Source organism: Plecotus auritus (genome assembly GCF_963455305.1).
Source record: "Plecotus auritus genome assembly, chromosome: 11".
In the NCBI taxonomy this organism is placed as follows: Eukaryota; Metazoa; Chordata; class Mammalia; order Chiroptera; family Vespertilionidae; genus Plecotus; species Plecotus auritus.
The window spans coordinates 29,891,679-29,913,680 of record NC_137777.1 but is presented as its reverse complement, the minus strand read 5'-3'; the positions used below and the strand labels follow the sequence as shown (position 1 = coordinate 29,913,680).

The window sequence follows — 22,002 nt, the reverse complement described above, 5'->3', positions numbered from 1 at the left end:
TGAAATAAAAAATATTATACAGAGACCCAATAGCAGACTAGAGGAACGCAAGAATCAAGTCAAAGATTTGAAAAACAAAGAAGCAAAAAACACTCAACCAGAAAAGCGAAAAGAAAAAAGAATCCAAAAAGTTGAAGACAGTGTAAGGAGCCTCTGGGACAACTTCAAGCGTACCAACATCAGAATTATGGGGGTGCCAGAAGAAGACAGAGAGTAAGATACTGAAAACCTATTTGAAGAAATAATGACTGAAAACTTCCCCTACCTGGTGAAAGAAATAGACTTACAAGTCCAGGAAACACACAGAACAAGAGGAATCCAAAGAGGACCACACAAAGACACATCATAATTAAAATGCCAAAGGCAAAAGACAAAGAGAGAATATTAAAAGCAGCAAGAGAAAAACAGTTAATTACCTACAAGGGAGCACCCATATGATTGTCAGCTGATTTCTCAACAGAAACTATGCAGGCCAGATGGGAGTGGCAAGAAATATTCAAAGTGATGAAAAGCAAAAACCTACAATCAAGATTACTCTACCCAGCAAAGCTATCATTCAGAATTGAAGAGCAGATAAAGAGCTTCACAGATAAGAAAAAGCTAAAGGAGTTCATCACCACCAAACCAGGATTACATGAAATGCTGAAGGGTATTCTTTAAGAAGAGGAGGAAGAAGAAAAAAGTAAAGATAAAAATTATGAACAACAAATACATATCTATCAACAAGTGAACCTGGTGAATATAATAGAATCAGGGGCATAGAAAGGGAGTGGACTGATAATTCTCAGGGGGAAACGGGTATGGGGGGGTGCAGGAAGAGACTGGACAAAAATCATACACCTATGGCCGAAACCGGTTTGGCTCAGTGGATAGAGCGTCGGCCTGCGGACTGAAGGGTCCCGGGTTCAGTTCCGGTCAAGGGCATGTACCTTGGTTGCGGGCACATCCCCAGTGAGAGGTGTGCAGGAGGCAGCTGATCAATGTTTCTCTCTCATCGATGTTTCTGGCTCTCTATCCCTCTCCCTTCCTCTCTGTAAAATATCAATAAAATATATATTTTTAAAAAAATCATACACCTATGGATGAGGACAGTGTGGTGGAGGTAAGGGCAGAGGGTGGGGTGGGAACCGGGTGGAGGGGAGCTATGGGGGGAAAAAAGGAGAAACAATTGTAATAATCTGAACAAAAAGATTTATTTAATTAAAAAAATATTTATTTCATTCTCTTACCTGGGAAAGAAAGAAAGAAATTATAGTTGACCCTTGAACAACATAGAGGTTGGGAGCATCCCCCTCCCCCACAGTAGAAAGTCCACATATAACAATTGACTCCCCCCAAATTTAACAGAAGTCTTTCATCCATCAGTATCCAAGGGGATTAGTTCCAGAACCCCTGTGGATACCGAAATTCCAATCCTCAAGTTCTTTATATAAGAAGGTGTAGATCAATGCATAAGGCCAGGCTGCCTCATATGTAGTTTCCTGAAGAGTATTTTCCATCCCTAGCTAGTTGAATCCCCAGATGCTAAACTTAGAAGCATAGAGAGCCAATACTATGTTTATTGGGGGAAAAAATCTGTGATAAGTAGACCCACCAGATCAAACCTGTGTTGTTCAATGGTCAACTGTAATTAAAACACTAAGATTGCTTAAAGAATGTAGAACTTTGTAGGAATAGTAGTATTTGAACTTGGAAAGAGAGGAGGATGACAGCTGAGCTGTCCTACTTCCCATTAATGGAAGTTAATTGATAGAACTAATTGGTGGCTCTTGATATTACATTATAGAAAAATTCACATTCTAGTGATTTGGAATGTCCTGTGTTCATAGTAAGAACTAAAGATAGTATTATTTTCTCTATTAACATCACAACTGTCACCTAAGACTGTCATCACCAAAATTCAATGCCTACAGAAGTCCCCAATTTGGGATGCGGTGAGGGTAGAGAGACTTTATTTGGTGCAAACAGCTCAATTGTGAGACATCACAGTTGGGGAACATCACAGCTGTGCTATATGCAGAAAAGGGACATCTAGTCCCATGCTTAAATCAGCTCTATCTCATTATCCACCATTCATTCTGAGGATCAACACAACCAAATACTTAAAAGTCTAAATATACACTTGGATGTGAAATGTGAGTCACATTATCATTGTCAATAAATCAGTATAAACTTAAAATCTCTGAGAGTCCACAAAATTCTTAAATCCAAGCACTCAAATCCAAGACAAGAATAATACGACACGAATGAGACACTTTCCCTCACCCTCAATCCTCCAGCACTCTGGTTATCATGTGAATTAAAGTGAAGTGGTCTTTGTGTTGTTGTTGTTTTTATGTTCACCAGCTTCCTTTCCAATCTTACACTGTACTACCTAAGGATTGTATATATCCTTTAAGTTTCTCTAGGGAATTGTAAACTCCTAAAGGTCAGAGCGATACCATTATAATTAGCAAGTTATTAATAACAGGAAAGGAGCAAAGGGAAGGCCAGGCATGATAGGCATGAAATTTGGGCAGCTTCACCAGGAAGCTGCAACTTTGCACTCCTCGGGAAACCACCGGCCTATTCCTTGAAAAACACTGGGGAAAGAGGTCCAACAAAGGGAAGATGGACTCATGCCCAGTAAAGATGGGGTGACACAGGGAAGGTACTTGTCTTTCAGTCACACCTGAGAACAAAGATCATTTGCCAGAATGAGTGTGGCCACTGCAAGTGCACAAAAACTTGGGAAGACATAATCTCCTAAACAAGGAGTTCACGCTCCTGGCTCTCTCTGTGTACCTGGCTCTCTTGTTGCTCTCGTGCTCTTGGCTCGCTCTTAGAGATTCCTTGAATTTGCCCATATGGCCCACGGCAATATGGACCTCACACGCAATGGACTAATGGATTGCAGCAAGAAACACAAGCTAAACTAGTCTGATGATGGACTGGACTCAGCTCCAACATGGAAAGGAAACTCTGGACACTGGCTCTGATTTTAGCTCCACTGAAGCCCCTGCTACACATCTTCTATGAGGGAAATGGGACTTTGGAACTCAGGGATTTAATTTCAAGGAAATAAAAATCACTTGTTCTCCCACAAGTCTCAGAAAATTATTTTTCTTGGGATAGTGCAAGAATTCCACTCCCACTAGCAACTAGGGAGAGGCCCTCGTCCTTCCGTTAACAAGCATTTGCCTTTAGGTGCTTCTATCTCAGACCCTAGCCTACCATATATTTGATATGCATTGAAATACTCATGCAGAAAAGGGACATCTAGTCTCACACTTAAATCAGCACTATCTCATTATCCACCGATCATTAAGTTGTGCATTCTCAGTGACAACTGAATGTTTTCCTTTCCAGCTTCAGTTAGTTTTTTTTTTTTAATGTTTTTTTTTAATTTATTTTTTACAGGAGTAGCTATCTTTTTAAAAAAACACATTTAAAAAAAAATTTCAGAGAGGGAAAGGGAGAGAGAGAATGTCAATGATGAGAATCATTGATTGGTGGCCTCAGCATGCACCACACTGAGGGATCGAGCCTGCAACCTGGGCACGTGCCCTTGGCTGGAATCAAAGCCAACACCCTTCAGTCCCCAGGCCAACGGCTCTATCCACTGAGCCAAACCAGCTAGGGCAAAAAAGTATGTTTTTATTGATTTTAGAGCGTGGAAAGGCGAGGGGGGGGGGGGAGAGAAAGAGAGAGAGAGAAACACGGTTTGCTTGCTGTGGACCTAGACCAAACCCACATCCTGGAAATGTGCCCTGGCCCGGAATCAAACTGGCAATCTTTTGGTGCACAGGACAATGCTCAACCTACTGAGCCACACTGGCCTGGGCTTCAGCTTGTTTTTAAAAGAGACGGCCAGTCAACTTCAAAACTGCACCTGGGTGTAGCCCCGTGGAAATACAGCAAAAGTTCGACCAATCTCACTTTTACAAATGAGTACACCCTGGCTTTAGGAAACAAAGGAGTATCTGCGGTTGGGTCGGAGTGGCTTTGGGGTTCCTTCTTTTCAGTTCACTACAGCGCCCCAAGAGAGGAAGGCAAAGCCAGGCTCCAGGGACCATGCTCCCAGCCGGGGCCTGAGAGCGTCTTCCCCGAGGAGTCCTGGACGCCCCGCGGGAAGAAGTGCCCCGGGCCGGGCGCACCGCGCATGTGGACGCGGGGAGTGGAGGGAGGTGGTGGTGGTGGTGGTGGCGGCGGGGGTGGGGGGGATGAGAAGGTCAGTTCAGGCACCGGTTCCGTCACAGCCAATCGCGGGCAGAGAAGCAGGACATTGTGACGCGCCAAGGCGGGGAGAGCGGCGGGGGAGGGGCAGGACGACAGGTCCCTCGGACCCGGGGGCGCAGAGCTGGCGGAGGGCGGCGCGGCGCCTCGGGGGCGCGCACGCGCCTGAGCGCGCGCTCGGTGGGGCGGGCGGGACTCGCCGTTCTCACGCCCTTGGGCCGCTCCCGGGCGCTGGCTTTATATTCCGCTTCCGACGCGCGCTTCGTCGGTGGAGCGGAGCCGGTGAATGTGCGGCAATAACATGTCTGCCTCGCTTCCCGCCGCCCGGAAGGCCACCGCTGCGGTGAGTGGCGGCGGCCGGAGCTCGGAGGGTCCCGCTCGGCCCACTGTCGGTGACCGCCCCTCTGCCCCGGTGACTTCGCAAGCGGGTTAGCGACCCGTGCGTGGGGACGCTCCGCCCTGACGGGATGAGGTGGAATGGTCGGCACGTCCCGGGCCCCAGCTGTGTGGGGAGAGCACTGGGTTCGCGGCCCGGGCCGGGGGGTCAGCCCGCCACCCCTTCCCGGGCCGCGACACCCCTTCCCCAGCCCCGAGCCCGAGTCCTCCGCATTGCGTAGCGAGTGCGGCGCGCGGGACCCCGGGACCCCCGCCCCCCTTGGAATGACCTGCGTTAGTGCAGAGGCGCTCTCACTCGAGGTGGCTTTTTGGCATGTTTCTGTCTTGTTTGTGGATGCGGAAGACTTTATTTTCTTACCTTGCATTCTCATCCTAAATTAAAGAAGTTCGGAGATTTCGTGTCTTAAAAGATCAGAGGTGCTGTTTTTTTTAGGAAACTTGACTTGAGCTCAAACTTGTTTTTACCTCCGGAAGTTCCTTTTTGTGATGGAAAAGTTCTACCGTATAAAGGAGATCTTTCATGGTTTGACTTGAAAGAGACTTTGTCTTAGACTTAGAAAGTGATCATTTGCACTTAAAAAATGTCTAAGTGGGACCTCTTTCTGTGCTGAAGCCCCACATGAATTATCTTAGGAACTGCAAGGAGAGAAGTTAAGTATTTTTGCCAGGGAAGAGATGTCTGTCGAGATGAATTAACTTGCTGAAGGAGGTGTTCTGTAATTCTGGCTTCTACCTTAACCAAAGTTGCAGTGTGTAACAGTTACGTGTGGATTTACCTAGGCATTGCTTATTAATTTTTCCTCTTTTCCTCCAGGTGATTTTCCTTCATGGATTGGGAGATACAGGGTAGGTACCATTATTTTAGCAACAGTAATAAAATGAGGTCATGCAATCTACCTAAGCGATCAAAGGTTTCATATTTATGAACTCTAAGATTGTATTAAAAAAGAGTACTGTATTTCTTACAGTCCAGTAATAAGACGCAATCCTTTCATTTTTGAAAACCCTCCAAAATTTCCCCTCATCATCTTGAATTTGTCATTTTCAACTCTTGTTTTTGGAACATATTTAAATTGCAAACTCCTCCTTGAGTTGCTATGGGTATTGGGTAGCAGAGAAGGATGGAATGTTTGAGCTTTCCAGAGGGTTAAAATTTCAGGGCAGGTTTAGAAGAACTGGTTGACTTTGATAAGAGAGACAATAGCAATGTGCAGTCTGCAGCATTCTGAATGAGAACTTAGATGTTCCCTTAGAAAAAAATCAGGTGAAGGGCAAGGGAGGCAACTTAAAGATTTATTTGGAGGCTTATCAAACCAATTTTGTTGTGCTAACTTTAGATAAATGATTTATCTTTCACTTAGGCTTTTTCTACATTGAAAGATTTTGTTTTTAATTTAAATCAGTGAAACTTAGGTAAAGTTGTTACAATATTGTAGAATTCGCAAAAAACTGGATAGAAAAATTTTGATAAAGTAGCTAAAAAATTTAAATCTTTACAGAGAGGTGTTGGGTTAAAATAATTTTTTTCTTATTTTTAGATTAAATTTTAAATGTTATTCCTAATAGTTTTTTATTTATTTTTATTTTTTAAAAATATATTTTTTAAAATATATTTTATTGATATTTCACAGAGAGGAAGGGAGAGGGATAGAGAGCTAGAAACATTGATGAGAGAGAAACATCGATCAGCTGCCTCCTGCACACCTCCCACTGAGGATGTGCCCGCAACCAAGGTACATGCCCTTGACTGGAATCGAACCCGGGACCTTTCAGTCCACAGGCCGACGCTCTATCCACTGAGCCAAACCAGTTTCGGCTATTCCTGATAGTTTTTTAAATTTTTTATTTTATTTTTTTCTTTATTGATTAAGGTATTACATATGTGACCTTATCCTCCATTGCCCCCCGCACCTCCCCGCTCATGCCATCAGCCCCCTAGTGTTTGTGTCCATTGGTTGTGCTTATATGCATGCATACAAGTCCTTTGGTTGATCTCTCCCCTTTTCCCCCGCTCTCCCCTGCCTTCCCTCTGCCTAATATTCTTTTATGCTTATTTATTAAGTAGAGGTAACATGACACATACTTTGTGTGGAGTAGCAGAAAAGGTTGTAGGACTGTGTTCTGGCAACCAGGTAGTCCTATGAAAATGACAGATTAATTTTACTAAAAAGAAGTGTAGAGAAATTTTTAAAAAAATTTCTTTTGAAAATATGTCACTTTTTTTGGTGTGTATTATTCTCTCACTTTTAAGAAAATGTTTATTGTTGAGATTATTACAGATGTCCTCCCTTTTTCCCCTCATTGTCCCCCTCCAACTGGTTCCCGCTCCACCAGACCTTCACTACCCTATTGTCTGTGTTCATAGGTAACGCATATCCTATATAATAAAAGCCTAATATGCAAATGAACCAAACGGTGGAACAATCAGTGGAATAACTGGTTGCTAGGACGCACACTGACCACCAGGGGGCAGACACTTAACACAGGAGCTGCCCCCAGGCCAGCCAAGGCAGGTGTCAGTGGGCCCCTCCACCCCCCTGCAAATCGCATCACCGGTCTCCTCCGGCAGAGGGAGGCAACCAGCTGCAGTGTCGGAGGGGGTAGGGGGGGGGCTGGCGAGCGGGCAGTGCCAGGCCAGCCAAGGTGGGTGCCAGTGGGGGCCCCTGATTGCCCCACCGGTTGCCCCACAGATCAGCCCTGATCACCAGCCAGGCCTAGGGACCGTAGCCATGCACGAATTTTGTGCACCGTGCCTCTAGTATGCATATGACATCTTATCAGTTTATTTTGTGCATTAGATTCCTTGTTTATTTTGATTGTTGATAGATATGTATTGTTCATATTTTTGATATTTTTCTTTTTTTTCCTCTTCTTAAAGAATACCCTTCAACATTTCATGTAATACTGGTGACGAACTTCTTTAACTTTTTCTTTTCTTGTCTGTGAAGCTCTTTATCTGACCTTCAATTCTAAATGAGTAATCTTGGTTGTAGATCCTTGCTATTCATCACTTTGAATATTTCTTGCCACTCCCTTCCAGCCTGCAAAGTTTCTGTTGAGAAATCAGCTGACAGTCGTATGGGTGCTCCCTTGTATGTAACTAACTGCTTTTCTCTTGATGCTTTTAAGATTCTCTCTTTGTCTTTAACCCTTGGCATTTCAACTATGATGTGTCTTGGTGTGGGCCTCTTTGGGTTCCTCTTGTTTGGGACTCTGCGCTTCCTGGACTTGGAAGTCTATTTCCTTCGCCAGGTAGAAGTTTCTGTCATTATTTCTTCAAATAGATTTTCAGTATCTTGCTCTCTCTCAAATGTTGGTACCCTTGAAGTTGTCCCAGAGGCTCTTTACATTATCTTCATATTTTTGGATTCTTTTTGCTCTTCTGATTGGGTGTTTTTTGCTTCCTCATATCCCAAATCATTGATTTGATTCTCAGAATCCTCTACTGTTGAATCTCTGTAAATTATTCTTCATTTCATTTAGTGTATGCTTAATTTCTGACTGGTCCTTTTTCATGTCTTTGACATTCTCACTAAGTCCCTTGAAGCTCTCATTGAGTCTCTTGAAGCTCTCATTAAGATCCTTGAGCAACCTTATAACCTTTGTTTTGAAATCTATATCCAGTAGTCAAACCTCGATTCTCAAATGTCTCCCATCTTGAGCAACTTGCTTCTCAACCTGACAACCCTTTCATGATGATAGCTGTATGATCAGTCACAAGTCTCTCAGGCGACAAAGAAGAGAATGTGCGAGTATGAATCAGTTTACCACTGTTAAAATCTCTGGATATTGTACTGTGAATATTTTCATGTTTTTCTGCTTTTGTTGTTGCTAATTATTATTATTAAATTTTCATTTTTTTATTGTGCATTTTCTTTCTTTTTTGTTAAACTTTCATTTACATTTCATGTCCTTTTTTGTTTTTAAAGTGTTTATTTATACATTAGACATGTACTATATATAAGAAAGGTTAAAACAGAATCATTTGGGGGTCTGGAACAGATTAATTCAATTTACATTGTTTCTAATGGGAAAAAATGATTCGGTTTTTGAACAGCCTTCTGGAATGAATTAAGTTTGAGAAACGAGGTTCCACTGTAGTTTGCTTGCTTTCATTTCATTTAATTCTTTTTCTGGGGATTTCTTCACTTGTTTCATTTGTGACATGTTTCTTCGTCTCCGTATTTTGTTTTTTTTTTTTTTTTTTTTTTTTTTTTTTTTTTAAATATATTTTATTGATATTTTACAGAGAGAAAGGGAGAGGAATAGAGAGCTAGAAACATCGATGAGAGAGAAACATCGATCAGCTGCCTCCTGCACACCTCCCACTGGGGATGTGCCCGCAACCAAGGCACATGCCCTTGACCGGAATCGAACCCGGGACCCTTCAGTCCGCAGGCCGACGCTCTATCCACTGAGCCAAACCGGTTTCGGCCGTCTCCGTATTTTGACTGCTTCCCTGTGTTTATGTATTAGGTAGAGCTGCTATATCTCCTGGAATTGGTAGAGTGGCCTCGTGTAGCAGGTGTCCTGTAGGGCCCAGTGGTTCAGCCTTCCCAGTCACCTGAACTGGACACTCTAGGTGCGCCCCTGTGTGCACAGTCTTGTTGTAGTTGAGCTTTGATTGCTGTTAGCGTCACTGGCAGGATTTGACCTCCAGGCCAATTGCTGTGAGGACCAGCTGCATCTACAGGGGAAGAGCTGCTGTGTAGGAGACGCCACTATGGAGCAGGACTTACTTCAGTGGGGCTTTGGTGCTCACTGAGTCTACCCCTTGAGGTGTCACTTGTGGATATGGAGAGTTGTAATCTGGTATGGTCTGAAGCTGTCCATCAGGTGCACTGGCTCTGGGGCCTCCCGGGAGATGCAAAGTCAGCCACTGCCTGGGGCCATAACAAATAACTACAAAATAGATGGCTTAAAAACAATAGGAATGTATTCTGGTAGTTCAAGAGGCTAGAAGTCCAAAATAGAGTATCAGAAGGACTATATACATTCCCTCTGAGAGCTCTAAGGAAGAATCCTTTGCCTTTTTGTTTGTGATGGCTCCTGGCGTTCCTTGGCTTGTAGCAACATATTTCTAATTTCTGCCTCTCTTTACATCAGCTTTTCAAATGCTGTTTATAAGTGTTCTCTGTTCTTGATAAGGACACTGTTTACTAGATTTAGAACCCACCCTACCTCAGTATGATCTCATATTAACCAAATTACCTGTGTAAACAGCCTGTTTCCGAATAAGGTTGTATTCTGAGGTTCCTGGTGAATATGAATTTTGGGGTTATTGTTCAACCAACTACACTAAGGTATTCTCACTGCCTTTTGTGGCCTTGTGGTTTCTCACTTCTCCTTCTTTCTGTATTATTTGCACAATTTTCTCTCCTGACACACATTTTTAAGGTCTGTAATTTTCTTTCCTTGTAATGTCTTTGTCTGGCTCTGGTACAAGAGTAATGCTGGCCTCAAAGAATGAGTTAGATAGTGTTCCTTCCTCTCAAACTTTTTTGGAAAAGTTTCAGAAGGATTGGTATTCTTTAAATGTTTGGTAGAATTCACAAGTGAAGCCATCAGGTCCCTTTTCTTTTGGGGGAGAGTTTTGATTACTGATTCAATTTCCTTAATGGTTATAGGTCTTCAGATTTTATACTTTTTCATGATTTAGTCTCAGTAGGTTTTGTGTTTATAAGATTTTGTGCGTTTTATCTAGGTTATCCAGTTCTTTGGCACACAGTTGTTCATAATACTCTCTTATAATCATTTTTATTTCTGTTGAACCAGTAAAAATGTACTCACTGTTATTAATGATTTTAGTAACTTGAGTCTTCTAATTATTTTGTCCCTCTAATTAAAAGTTTGACAATTTTTTTGATATTTTTGAAGAACCAACTTTTGGTTGCATTCATTTTCTCTATTGTTTTTCTATTCTCTATTTTGTATTATCTCAGCCCTAATTTTAAAGTATTTCCTTCCTTCTGCTGGCTTTGGATTTAGTTGTGTTTTTTGTTTTTTTTTTCTATTTCCTTAAGTTGTAAATTTTAAATTGTTGGTTTGAGATACTTCTTTTTAACCTAAAAAAAATGAACTAATAATTGACAACACAGAAATACAAAGAATTATAAGAAAATGTTACAAACAACTATATGCCAACAAGTTGGACAATCTGGAAGAAATGGATAAACACCTAGAAACATACAATCTTCTAAAACAGAATCAAGAAAATCTGAGCACACTGATTACAACTAATGAAATCAAAGCAGTAATAAAAAGAAAAAATTCCTAACAAATGCACGTCCTGGACCAGAAGGCTTCACAGGTGAATTTTAGCAAACATTCTAAGAACTAACACCTATCATTCTCAAATTATTGCAAAAAATTCAAGAGGTGGGAAGACTCCCAAGCATACTTTATGAGGCCAGCATTATCCTAATTTCACAACCAGATAAAAATACTACAAAGAAAAAAAATTATAGGCCTATATCCCTGATAAACATAGATGCAAAAATCCTCAGCAAACTATTAGCAAACCTAATCCAGCAATATATTAAAAAGATCATACACCATGATCAAATAAGACTTATTATTGGGGTGTAAGGTTGGTACAATATCTGCAAACCAATTAACATAATACAAAATGAAAGATATAAACCACATGATCATGTCAGTAGATGCAGAAAAACATTTGACAAAGCCCAACACCTATTTATGATAAAAACTCAGCATAGTGGGAATAGAGAGAATATAACTCCACATAATACAGGCCATATATGATGAACCCACAGCTAATATCATACTCAAAGGGAACAAACTAAAAGCATTTCCCTTAAGATTGGGAACAAGACTGGGAGGTCCGCTTTCACCACTCTTAATCAACATAGTACTGGAAGTCCTGGCCAAAATAATCAGACAAGAAGAAGAAATAAAAGGCATTCAAATTGGAATAGAAGTAAAACTGTCATTATTTGCAGATGACAATACTGTATATAGAGAACCATAAAGATTCCACAAAAAACCTACTAGATCTGATAAACTCAGTAAATTAGCAGGATACAAAATAAATATTCAGAAATCTGTTATATTTTTATAAACCAATAATGGACTATTAGGCAAACTGAGAAAATAATCTCATTTACAATTATATCAAAAAATAAAAATAAAAGTCCAGCCAGGTGGCTCAGTTAGTTGAGTATCATCCAAATACCAAAAAGGTTACGGGATCAATTCCAGGTTAGGACACATAGCTTGGTTGTGGGTTTGATCCCAAGTTAGGGTGCTTAGCGGAGGCAGCCTAGTGATGTTTCTCTTGCACATTGATGTTTCTCTTCCTCTCCCTCTCCCTTCCTCTCTCTCTAAAATCAATTAAAAAATCCTCAAGTGAGGATTTAAAGAAAAAACAACTTAGGAATAAATTTAACCAAGGAGGTAAAAGACCTATACTCAGAAATTTATAAGACACTGAAGAAAGCAACTGAAGAAGATACAAATAAATGAAAGCATATACTGTGCTCTTGCTCATGGATAGGAAGAATTAACATCGTTAAAATATCCAGATGACCCAAAGCAATTTATAGATGTAATGCAGTTCCTATCAAAATATCATTGGTATATTTCACAGAACTAGAACAAATAATCCAAACATTTATATGGAACCACAAAAGACCTCAAATAGCCACTGCATTCTTGAGAAAAAACAAAGTTGGAGGTATCACACTACCTGATATGAAACTATATTATGAGGCTATCATAATCAAAAAGCGTGGTACTGGCATAAAAACAGACATATAGGTCAATGGATCAGAATAGAGAGCCCAGAAATAAACTCATGCCTATATGGGCAATTAATATTTGACAAATGAGGCAAGAATATACAAGGGGGTAAAGACAGTCTATTCAGTAAATGGTGTTGGGAAAATTGAACAGAAACATGAGAGGGGGGAAAAAGACTAGTCCACCTTTTTACACTAGATTTTGATATCCAGGATTGTTGAGTTTATTATATAAGAATAAACTCAAAATGGATTAAAGACTTAAATGTAAGACTCGATACCATAAAACTAGAAGAAAACAGGCAGTAAAATCTCAGACATTTGCCCTGGCCGGTTTTGCTCAGTGGATAGAGCGTCTGCCTGTGGACTCAAGGGTCCCGGGTTCGATTCCGGTCAAGGGCATGTACCTTGGTTGCGGGCACATCCCCAGTAGGGGATGTGCAGGAGGCAGCTGATTGGTGTTTCTCTCTCATCGATGTTTCTAGCTCTCTCTCCCTCTCTCTTCCTCTCTGTAAAAAGTCAATAAAAGATTTAAAAAAAAAAAAATCTCAGACATTTCTCTTAGAAATACTGTTTTTTATATATATATATTTTTTATTGATTTCAGAGAGGAAGGAGGAGGGAGAGAGAGAAAGAAACATCAATGATGAGAGGGAATCATTGATCGGCAGACTCCTGCATGCCACTTACTGGGGATCGAGCCCACAACCCAGGCATGTGCCCTTGGCTGGAATAGAACCTGGGACCCTTCAGTCCACAGGCTAACACTCTATCCACTGAGCCAAACTGGCTATGTCAGAAATATTGTTTTTTATGTATCACCTAAGGCAAGGGAAACAAAAGAAATTTTTTAAAAATGGGATTATATCAAACTAAAAAGGTTTTACACAGCAAACCATCAACAAAACAGAAAGACAGCCTCCCAAATGGAAGAAGATATTCACCAATGATACAGCTGATAAGGGTTTAATATCCAAAATTTCTAAAGAACTCATAATACTCAACGCTAAAAAATAATCCAAATAAAAATTGGGCAGAGGATCTGAATGGATATTTCTCCAAAGAGAACATACAGATGGCCAATAGACATGAAAAGATCAATGTCAGTAATCATCAGAGAATTGCAAATTAAAACCACAATGAGATAGCACCGCACACCTGTCAGAATGCCAATCAAATCCACCAACAAGAGTTGGTAAGGATATGGAAAAGGGGAACCCTGCATACAGGCCTTCGCCCTCGCAATCCAGGACCCCTTGGGGGATGTCTGAAGCCCAGTGCACGGATTCGGCCTAATCCCCACAGGCCAGGCCGAGGGACCCCACAGGTGCATAGACCCGTGCATCGGGCCTCTAGTATGCATATAAGATCTTTGGTTAATCTCTTCCCTCCCTCCCTCATCCCCCCTTCCCTCTGAGATTCATCAGTCTGTTCCATGCTTCCATGCCTGTGCATTGAGCGCCAGCCCCCTGGTGGTCTGTGTGTGTCATAGCTACCAGTCAAACGGTTGAACAGTTGCTTAGGCTTTTATATATAGACTAGAGGCTTGGTGCATGAAATTTGTGCATGGGGGTGTGTATCCCTCAGCCCAGCCTGTACCCTCTCCAATCTGGGACCCTTCGAGGGATGTCCGACTGCTGGCTCCCAACTGCTCGCCTGCCTGCCTTCTTAATTGCCCCTAACTGCTTCTGCCTGCCAGCCTGATCACCCCCTAACCACTCCCCTGCCAGCCTGATTGATGCCTAACTGCTCCCCTGCCAGCCTGTTTGCCCCTAACTGCCCTCCCCTGCAGGCCTGGTCACCCCTAACTGCCCTCCCTTGCAGGCCTGGTCACCCCTAACTGCTCTCCCCTGCAGGCCTGGGTCCCTCCCAACTGCCTTTCCCTGCAGGCCTGGTCGCCCCCAACTTCCCTCCTCTGCCGGCTTGGTCACCCCTAACTGCCCTCCCTTGCAGGCCTGGTTCCTCCCAACTGCCCTCCCTTGCAGGCCTGGTCCCTCCCAATTGCCCTCCCCTACTGACTATCTTGGGGGCAGCCATCTTTGACCACATGGGGGCAGTCATCTTGTGTGTTGGAGTGATGGTCAATTTGCATATTACTCTCTTATTAGATAAGATAGAGGCCTGGTGCATGGGTGGGGGCCAGCTGGTTTGCCCTGAAGGGTATCCCGGATCAGGGTGGGGGTTCCCTTGGGGCGTGGGGCGGCCTGGGCGAGGGGCCTGTGGTGGTTTGCAGGCTGGCCACGCCCCCTGGCAACCCAAGCGGAGGCCCTGGTATCTGGGATTTATTTATCTTCTATAATTGAAACTTTGGAGCCTTGAGCGGAGCCAAGCCTCCTGCTTGCTCAGTGGCTGCAGCCATTTTGGTTGGGATTTATTTATCTTCTATAATTAAAATTTTGTAGCCTTGAATGGAGGCCTAGGCCAGCCAGGGTGTGCGGAAAGCTTGGCTTCCTCCATTGTCGGGGGCAACTAAAGCCTCCTGCTCTCTCCAGCTTTGTGGCTGCCGCCATTTTTGTTGGGATTTATTTATCTTCTATAATTGAAACTTTGTAGCCTTGAGTGGAGGCCTAGGCTGGCCAGGGTGTGCAGAAAGCTTGGCTTCCTCCATTACTAGGGAAACCCAAGCCTCCTGCTCGTTCCGTGGCCACAGCCATCTTGGTTGGGTTAATTTGCATAGTCTCTCCTGATTGGCTGGTGGGCGTGGCTTGTGGGTGTAGTAGAGTGATGGTCAATTTGCATATTACTCTTTTATTATATAGGACTAGAGGCCCAGTGCATGAAATTCATGCGGGGGGGGGGGGTCCCCTCAGCCCAGCCTGCACCCTCTCCAATTCTGGACCGCTGGCTCCTAATCGTTTACCTGCCTGCCTGCCTGGTCGCCCCTCACTGCCTCTGCGTGCTTGGCCTGGTTGCCCCTAATTGCCCCTCACCCCCTGCTGGCCTTGTCACCCCCAACTGCCTCCCCTGCCGGCCTGGTCGCCCCAAACTGTCACCCTCTGCCGGCCTGGTCGCCCCCAACTGCCCCCTCTGCTGGCCTGGTCACCCCTCACGCCCCCCCCCCCCCCACCAGCCTGGTCACCCCACGCAGCCTGCTATTCAGTCGTTTGGTCGTCCCTCACTAACCCTCCTGCTGACCTGGTTGCCCCACGCAGCCTGCTTGTTCAGTCCTTTGGTCGTCCCTCGCTAACCCCCCTGCTGGCCTGGTCGCCCCTGTAGCCTCTTTGTTCAGTCCTTTGGTCATCCCTCACTAACACCCCCGCTGGCCTGGTCGCCTCACACAGCCTGCTTGTTCAGTTGTTTGGTCATTCCTCACTAACCCCCCTGCTGGCCTGGTCATAGGCAGCCATCTTGTGAGGGCGTGAGGGTTAATTTGCACATTACCTCTTTATTATATAGGATTACCAAGACATGGAAACCACCTAATTGTCCATCAGTGGATGAAGGAATAAAGAAATGCACACACACATGGGATATTATTCTGCTGTAAAAAGAAGGAAACCCTGCCATTTGGAACAACATGGGTGGAACTTAAGTCAGACAGGAAAGACAAATACTACGTTATCTCATATGTGGAATCTAAGAAAACAGAATTTTGGTTGCCATAGGCAGCTGTTGGGGGTATGGGTGAAATAGGAGAAGGTAGTAAAAAGATACAAGCTTCCAGTTATAAGATAAAAAAGTCCTGGAGATGTAATGGACTATAAATTAACAGTATTGTATGATACATTTGAAAGATGCTAAGAGAGTAAACCATAAGTACTTATAAGAAAAATTTGTTACTTTGAGTTGATGGATGTTAACTTACTGAGGTAATCATTTTGCAATATATACATATATCAAATAATTTGTATTGTACATCTAAGAATAATACAATGCTATATGTCAGTTATATCACATAAGAAAAATGAATTTAAAAGACCCACAGTGAGTTACCTCTTCACACCTACTAGGATGTCTGTAATAAAAAAAGACAAATAATAACAAGTGTTGACAAGGATATGGAGAAATTGGTATCTTTTTACACTGCTTATGGGAATATAAAATGCTTTGGAAAACATTCTGACAGTTTCTCAAACTAGGAAACAAAGTTACCACACAACCCAGAAATTCCACTCCTAGATGATAAATTCCACCCAAGAGAATTGAAAACATATCCACACAAAAACATGTACACAAATATTCACCTCAGCAATAGTCATAATAACAAAACAGTATAAACAACCCAAATGTCCATCAACTGATTAATAGTTAAGTAATGGTATGGCCATAGAACAGAATTTTATTTGGCCATAAAGAGTTAGTACTCTTACAATGTGGATGAATGAAAATAATATGCGAAGTGAAAGAAAGCCAGTCACAAAGTATGACTCCATCTATATGAAATGTCCAGAGGAGGCAAATGTGTAGAGACAGAAAGTAGATTAGTGTGCTGCTGTTCCAGCCTACTACTAGCGCAAGGGGACTAGTGGGGCAAAAGGGGAGTGACTGGTTAAGGGGTACAAGTTTTTTTTTTTAATGTGATGAAAATGCTCTAAAATTGATTGTGGTGATATTAAAAAAATAAAAGTACACTTTTAGGAGGTGAACTAAATGATATGTTAATTATATCTCAATAAAATTGCTACATAGAAAAATAAAAAATAATAATAAAAGGTTTTCGTATCCACAGTTTTATGAATTTTCAATGTTACTTTTCTACTGATTTCTAACTATCCTGTGTGGTCTGAGAAGATACGTTGTATGATATCTGTCTTAAGACCTATTGAGACTTAATTGGTGGCCTAACTTATGTTCTGCCCTGGAAAATGTTCCAGTTGTACTTGAGAAGAATATGTGTGCTGTTGTTGGGTAGAGTGCTGTGTATATGTTTGTTAGACCTAGGTGGTTTATTACGTTGAGTCTCTGTTTCCTTACTTTTTTGTCTGGTCTATCAATTAATTGAGAGCAGGGTATTGAAGTCTTCTATTGTTGTAGATCTGCTGGCTTCTCCCTTCAATTGTTTCAGGTTTTGCTTCATGTATTTTGATGGTGTATCATTGTGAGCATAAATGTTCATAATTGATATGTCTTGCTGTATTGAAACTTTTATTAATATATAATGTCCTCCTTTATCTCTTAACCTGTTTTTATTTAAAGTCTATTTTGTCTGATATTAGTATAACCACCTTTGCTCTCTTTTGGTTATTATTTGCATGGAATATTGTTTTCTGTCCATTCATTTTTAACTTGTTTGTGTCTTCGGATCTCAAGTGAGTCTTTTCTTCACAGCATATAGTTGAATCAAGTATTTTTATCCATTTTTTCCAACTAAATTGTCCAACTAAAGAAGAATATTTGGTAAATTAGAATTCCAGCCATTTACGTGCAAAAAAGTACATACAGCAAATTCCCATAAAAATATCACATTCATTGAAATGTTGATTATTTTTCTTGATTGTGCTATCAAACATGCTTTTCATTTTCTTCTGTTTTACTTTTCCCCCTAATTGTTATAAGGAATAAAACCCACTATAGTGTGTGTATGTGCATGTGTGTGTATGTGTGTGTTTGATGGGGAAAACATGTTCTATATCTTACAGCTTCTCTGTAGGTTCCTGATCTCCACAGCTGAAAGTAACCTTATCCTCTTACATATTGTGACATTTTTCATAATTTTTTGTAGTGCTTAAATTTTCATTTGTATAGTATATTGATACCTACACTTCCTACTAGATTGTAGGTTCACAGAGGACATAGCCCATATCTTTTTTTAAAAAAATATATTTTATTGATTTTTTACAGAGAGGAAAGGAGAGGAATAGAGAGTTAGAAACATCGATGAGAAAGAAACATCGATTAGCTGCCTCCTGCACACCTCCCACTGGGGATGTGCCCGCAACCAAGGTACATGCCCTTGACCGGAATCGAACCCGGGACCCTTGAGTCTGCAGACCGACGCTCTATCCACTGAGCCAAACCGGTTAGGGCTCATACCTTAATTTTTGTATCTTTCATGCATGTAGGATAACTATGATTATTTTTTTTTTAATTCCACTTTTAGCTTTTTTTTTCTTTAACATGTGTTTTGTTATAAGAAAGGCATTTTCCTGGCCTGTTCCATTAGTCTAGTGTTGGCTAAAGACTATGTGTATAGCACAAAATAGAGATGAGTAATTCATACCAATAATTGTGAGATTCCAATTTTGGACACAAATAGTGGGTAGAATCACAAATAGTTAAGGTTTAATGTGACATATTGCTTCACTACATATTTGTGTTGCATAATTGAAAAGGAACTCATTAACAGCCTCACCTCATACAGGAATCTACCTATATATATAAAAGCCTAAGCAACCGTTACCAGAACGACTGGTCGACCAGTCGCTAAGGTGTACACTGACCACCAGGGGGCAGACGCTTAACACTGGAGCTGCCCCCACAGCCAACCTCCCTTGGCCGGCCAACCTCTCAGCCCCTCTGCCTCCCAGCCCCTCCCCCTGGCCAGCCAACCTCCTGTGGCCCTGATTGGGACTGGGCAAGACTCCCTGATTGGCCCAGATCGCCGGCTAGGCTGAGGGACCCCACCCATGCATGAATTTGTGCATTGGGTCTCTAGTGTATGTATGTAAAAGCCTAATATGTAAAGTGTCCCCTCGGGAGTTCAACCGACCGGGAGTTCGATTGCTCTCTATGACATGCGCTGACCACCAGGGGGCGGTACGGAATGAAGGGAGGCCCCAGCTGGCAGCCAGCCTGCAGCTGGCAGCCGCTAGGGAACCTACCCGTGCAGAAATTTCATGCACTGGGCCTTTAGTTAGTGAATAAACCAGAAGACCTTTGAACTGTAGAGTCTATATCCTAAAGCTCTTATATTTTACCACACTGGACTCTAGCTTTTTTATTTTTAGCCAAATGTATGCGTATATACATATGAGAGCTATGTAATAGCATGAGTATTTAAAAAGTCAGCCTTAAGAACCCTTTGGTGTGGAAAAATAGCTGAGATTTTACTGTTTTAAGAACAATTCTAAAACTAGCATACAAAACTTAAAATTTTATTTTATTCTGTTTCTGTAGTCACCATTAACTTGTCTTTACTTCCTAATAAACTTTTAAAGTGGCTTTATTTTATAAAATATAAATGTGTGAGTATGTCAGCCTCGTTAAATCAAGCTTTTATTATATGGAGTAATGCTTTGAGGTACATAATTGCAACAATTCCAGTTTGGACTCTAATAGGTGGGAAATTGTGTTTTATAAGTGTTATCTTTAGTGACTACACATTCTCAAAGCTGTAATGAGCTAAAATAATAAAATGATGTTTAGGGCTTATTTAGTTTCCCCCAGTTATTGGCACAAAGCCTGAAATAGAAAACACAATAAACAAAAACAAAAAGAGAAATTGAAACAGCATACATAAAATTAGTATTGGCAATGACCATGGATGGCACATTTTATAATGTGCTATACTGTTATCTTTTGCAGGGGTAGTAGATAGGTTTTGTATTTTAAATGCTTGGAGTACCATGTTGAAAAGGTCTCTGATTGGCACAGAGTGTGGTAAATTTCTGGTCTGGGCCCATAATCTGGTAGTGGCAGTTCATAAACCAGGTATTTATAATTGCTGCATAATATTGTTTTTTTTTTTGTACATTAAAATCCAAGTATACTATTTGCAAAGCTAGTTAAGTTTATTTTTAATAGTGTAGTAACCATAAAGAGATACCAGACTGCTGATTTACTTTACTCCTATGAGGCTTTTTAAAAATGTAAAATGTGAATTATGTCTTGCCTAACTTGTTAGGCACATTGTGAAGTTATAAAGAGATAAAAGATGTATTTTGTAAATTCTAAAGACCTGTGGAAATACATAAAAGAAAACAATTCTTTTCAGAAATCACAAATTACCTTTATCCATAGATAAAGTTGAAACAGTATTCTTTGGGTTGTTTCTAGGTTGGTGCTGGTATTTTAATAGCATCGATGGCCCACACTTTTAAGATATTTTAAGGGGTTAACATTTATTTTCACAAACTTTTTAATAATACTATTCTGATACTAGTTTATTGGGCATTAACAAAAACAGTATCTAATGGCATTGTTCAAATAACTTATCTACCAGGCATGGATGGGAAGAAGCCTTTGCACGTATCAGAAGATCACATATCAAATATATCTGCCCACATGCGTAAGTATTTTTAATCTTTATGCTTGTGATTCGGAGTCTGGAGAGGAATAATTGTAATAGCTTTACTTTTCTAGAAAAGCATTTGAATATAATTAATTTTTATCTTTTAAATATTCAGTTTAAAAATAACGATTAGAGTACACCTGAACTTAATACAAAGTAATATTGAATATAAACTGTAATTGAAAAATAAAATTTAAAAATGGTAAAAAAATAAAGATTAATGCCCGGCTGGTGTGGCTTGGTTAGAGCATTGTCCTGTACCCCAAAAAGGTTGCGTTTTTTTATTCCTGGTCAGGGCACATACCTAGGTTGCGAAGTTGATCAAGTCCACAATCCGGGCATGTGCCCTGACCAGGAATGGAATGGTGACCTCCTGGTTAATGGGTCTACGCTCAACCACTGAGCCACACCGGTGGGGCAAGTCTGTAGATCAAAGGCTGCTGAGAAGACAAATGGGATTATATACATGCCAGTAGTTTAGTAATTCATCCTCAGAAGTAGTAGTAGCAATCAGGTGATAAATATGAAAGTGGAAATGGAAAGAGGAAAAATACCTGAGATTAGGTAAGAAAACAGTCCTGTTTCCAAGGAATAGAATTATTGATTATATTGGAAATTTTGCTATATTGTTACTGGCCCAAGAATTGGATTTGGTTTAAGGCTGTTTCCCAACCTAGGAAAGTTTTATTTCTCCAAGAAATTTTTTTAAAAAATATTTTTATTGATTTCAGAGAGGAAGGAAGGAGAGAGAAACAGAAACATCAATGATGAGAGGGAATCACTGATTGGCTGCCTCTTCATGCCCCCTACTGGGGATCGAGCCCGCAACCCGGGCACGTGCCCTTGACCGGAATCAAACCCGGGACCTTCCAGTCTGCAGTCCAACGCTCTATCCACTGAGCCAAACCAGCTAGGGCTCTCCAAGAAATTTTAATAAGATTTTATAATCTCTAAGGTATACTTATTTCATGACTCAGGAAAATAGTGTTGAGATGTAGTCCTAATATATTTATTTTTCTTTTTCTTTTGTACCTAGTTACATTCAGGTTGTCCAGCAAATTTTTCATCATAAACTTGAATTGGGTGTAAAGAACACTTAGGCAAAACTTATTTTTCTCTTATTTAATGATCTCTTAAGCAGATATATAGCTAAGAACTAGAAAACAAGCAAAAAAAAATGTAATCTGAGCATATGGGAATTGATGCTCTAGCTAGTACCTGTTCAACAAATTGGTCATATCTTTAGCCCAGCCGTGGGCAAACTACGGCCCGCGGAGCCGAAAGAGCGGAGGGTTCTCTTGCTCTCCCCTCCGCTCCTTTACTTTGAATTTATATTAGTTCACACAAACACTCCATCCATGCTTTTGTTCCGGCCCTCTGGTCCATTTTAAGAACCCATTGTGGCCCTCGAGTCAAAAAGTTTGCCCACCCCTGCTTTAGCCCCTTAGCCAGAGTTTCATA

The 22,002-nt window shown here is 41.4% G+C and overlaps 1 protein-coding gene across 2 annotated transcripts in view; it reads left to right on the top strand.

Moving 5' to 3' along the window:
- The first annotated feature begins 4,283 nt into the window (after nucleotides 1-4,283).
- The window catches only part of LOC308236887 (transcription elongation factor A protein 1), a 72,580-nt gene continuing 54,861 nt past the window's right edge, over nucleotides 4,284-22,002 (top strand). Inside the window, exons 1-3 of one of the 2 annotated variants that reach the window (XM_080647026.1) lie at nucleotides 4,284-4,558; nucleotides 5,426-5,457; nucleotides 20,473-20,538. In XM_080647026.1, the coding sequence (XP_080503152.1) occupies nucleotides 4,502-4,558; nucleotides 5,426-5,457; nucleotides 20,473-20,538 (155 nt within the window). In that variant the 5' untranslated portion in view covers nucleotides 4,284-4,501. The remainder of the gene's footprint in view (nucleotides 4,559-5,425; nucleotides 5,458-20,472; nucleotides 20,539-22,002) is intronic. The other variant, XM_080647027.1, reaches the window with a different exon arrangement.